At 38.1% G+C, this 2178-nt stretch overlaps 1 protein-coding gene across 1 annotated transcript; it reads left to right on the top strand.

The window, feature by feature from the left end:
- Positions 1–259: 259 nt before the first annotated feature.
- LOC110195254 (olfactory receptor 52R1-like) lies at positions 260–1204 on the top strand. Its single transcript, XM_020967914.1, has one exon. The coding sequence runs from the start codon at positions 260–262 to the stop codon at positions 1202–1204; it is 945 nt and encodes a 314-aa protein (XP_020823573.1).
- The last annotated feature ends 974 nt before the right edge of the window (positions 1205–2178 follow it).

The raw sequence follows: 2178 nt of genomic DNA on the forward strand, positions 1-2178 counted from the left end.
CCTTTTTTGTTTTCAATGCTTTTTAAAATTATTTTGAAAGGAAAAATAACTTTTTATTAAAATAAGTAAATTTCCTGTCCAGAGCTCTCATTTTCCTTATTCTCTCTTTAGGTCTTCATTTTGTTCATGTTTTCACACAATTTTATCATGTTTTTAAAGTATAATAAATGTACATTTTTTGGTTTGTTTGATTAGAATTGTTTTCATACAGGAAGAGAGAGTTTCTTTGCCAAGCATGGCATGCAGAAAGGATTCCATCATGTCAACATCTGGGAACAATTCTTTCCACCCTCCTTTTTTCATCCTGCTTGGAATCCCAGGGTTGGAAAAAGCCCAGTTCTGGATTGCATTCCCATTTTGTGCCATGTATGTTATGGCCTTGGTGGGAAACATCACCATTCTTCATGTAATACGTACTGACCACACCCTCCATGAACCCATGTACCTCTTCCTGGCCATGCTAGCTTTTACTGACTTAGTTCTGTCGTCTTCCACCCTTCCCAAGATGCTGGGAATCTTCTGGTTTGGTTCATGTGAGATTGAGTATCATGCCTGCCTCACTCAGGTTTTCTTCATTCATACATTCTCTTCTGTGGAGTCAGGGATTCTCATGGCAATAGCCCTGGATCGTTACGTGGCCATCTGCTTTCCACTACGCCATTCAATTATTTTATCTACCTCAGTGGTGGCGAAACTAGGTGTGGCAGTGATGGTAAGAGGTGTGTTGTGGGTGAGCCCTTTCTGTTTTATGGTCACCTGGAAGCCCTTTTGCTCTAACAGAATCATCCCCCAGTCATACTGTGAGCATATGGCTATACTGAAGCTTGTATGTGCAGACACCAGAACAAACCGTGGGTATGGGCTTTTTGTGGCCTTCTCTGTGGTTGGCTTTGACATCATAATCATTGCTGTGTCCTATATCATGATTTTGCAGGCTGTATTATGTCTGCCCTCAGGGGATGCTCGGCTCAAAGCATTTGGTACATGTGCTTCACATATTTGTGTTATCCTGGCTTTTTATATACCTGCCCTCTTCACTTTTCTTTCCCATCGTTTTGGCCATCATGTGCCCCAAGCAGTCCATGTAATGTTGGCTAACCTCTACCTCCTGGTTCCCCCAATGCTGAATCCCATCATCTATGGAGTGAAAACCAAACAGATTCGGGACAGAGTAGTAAATACTTTTTGCCACAAAATTCCCTGAGACATAAGGCTAATCCATCTCCGTGCTTTTCAACTGGCCCAGATGAGGTCATGAAAGTGACCTGGGTGAAAGCCTGGACTTTCATCCAACATGGCTCCCAGAACCATCTTCCTCATCACTGAATCTGAGGTGAGGGAACATCCTTGGAACAGACTGAGGAAATAGTGCTCCAGATTTGACATCACATGTCCTAACTGAGAAGAAAACAAGGGTCAGTATTCTGAATCTGGGAAATCTGATAAATCTGATAAACCATTATAAAACTGTTTGTTTTTGTATAAATCTTTTGTATTGTAATAAAGAATGTGTAAATGAAGACATCATGAATTTGGACTATTGTTAAGGGATATTTGTATTTAAATGAAATTATACTTTATTAGCTTTCAGATAAATAAGCCAATGGCATGACACCACTTTTGCAATCTTATCAACAGTGAAATTAGTATCTAAGAAATATTCTGAGTTTGAATTTAGTCTCAATTACAGAAATTTTCATCATTTTGATATCATAATGTTGAATGGAATAAGATACAATTAATATTGTACTGGACTTTGGCTGCAAAAACCTATACTCAAATTCAACCTCTCATGTTTACATGGATAAATCATTGAACGTAGAGTGTCTCCAACAATTCTGTAATATTTATTTATTTAACTATCAGATAGGTTGAGATAATGGCAAGACTTCTTCACACTGGTACAATAACAGATCTTATGGTTAATGGTGTGATGCTATTCTGTGACTGCCTCTCTTTGCTTCTGATGCTTGAAAGGAAGGATAGCTCTACATTTTTTTGGGTTGTGTTTTTGGGTTAGTATTGTGAAAGAAGGTAGAAAAAATTGTAAATAAAAGCCACACAAGTTATTAAGCAGAATAGTTTTTGATGTAGTGCTTTTAAAATTACGTCTATAACCAAAATGTAGCAAAAAAGGTAAGAGAGGCAAATGTACAAAAAAATATTATAGCAGCTCTT

The sequence above is a fragment of the Phascolarctos cinereus genome, unplaced genomic scaffold, assembly GCF_003287225.1.
Source record: "Phascolarctos cinereus isolate Bilbo 61053 unplaced genomic scaffold, phaCin_HiC Scaffold_726;HRSCAF=1367, whole genome shotgun sequence".
Lineage (NCBI taxonomy): Eukaryota > Metazoa > Chordata > Mammalia > Diprotodontia > Phascolarctidae > Phascolarctos > Phascolarctos cinereus.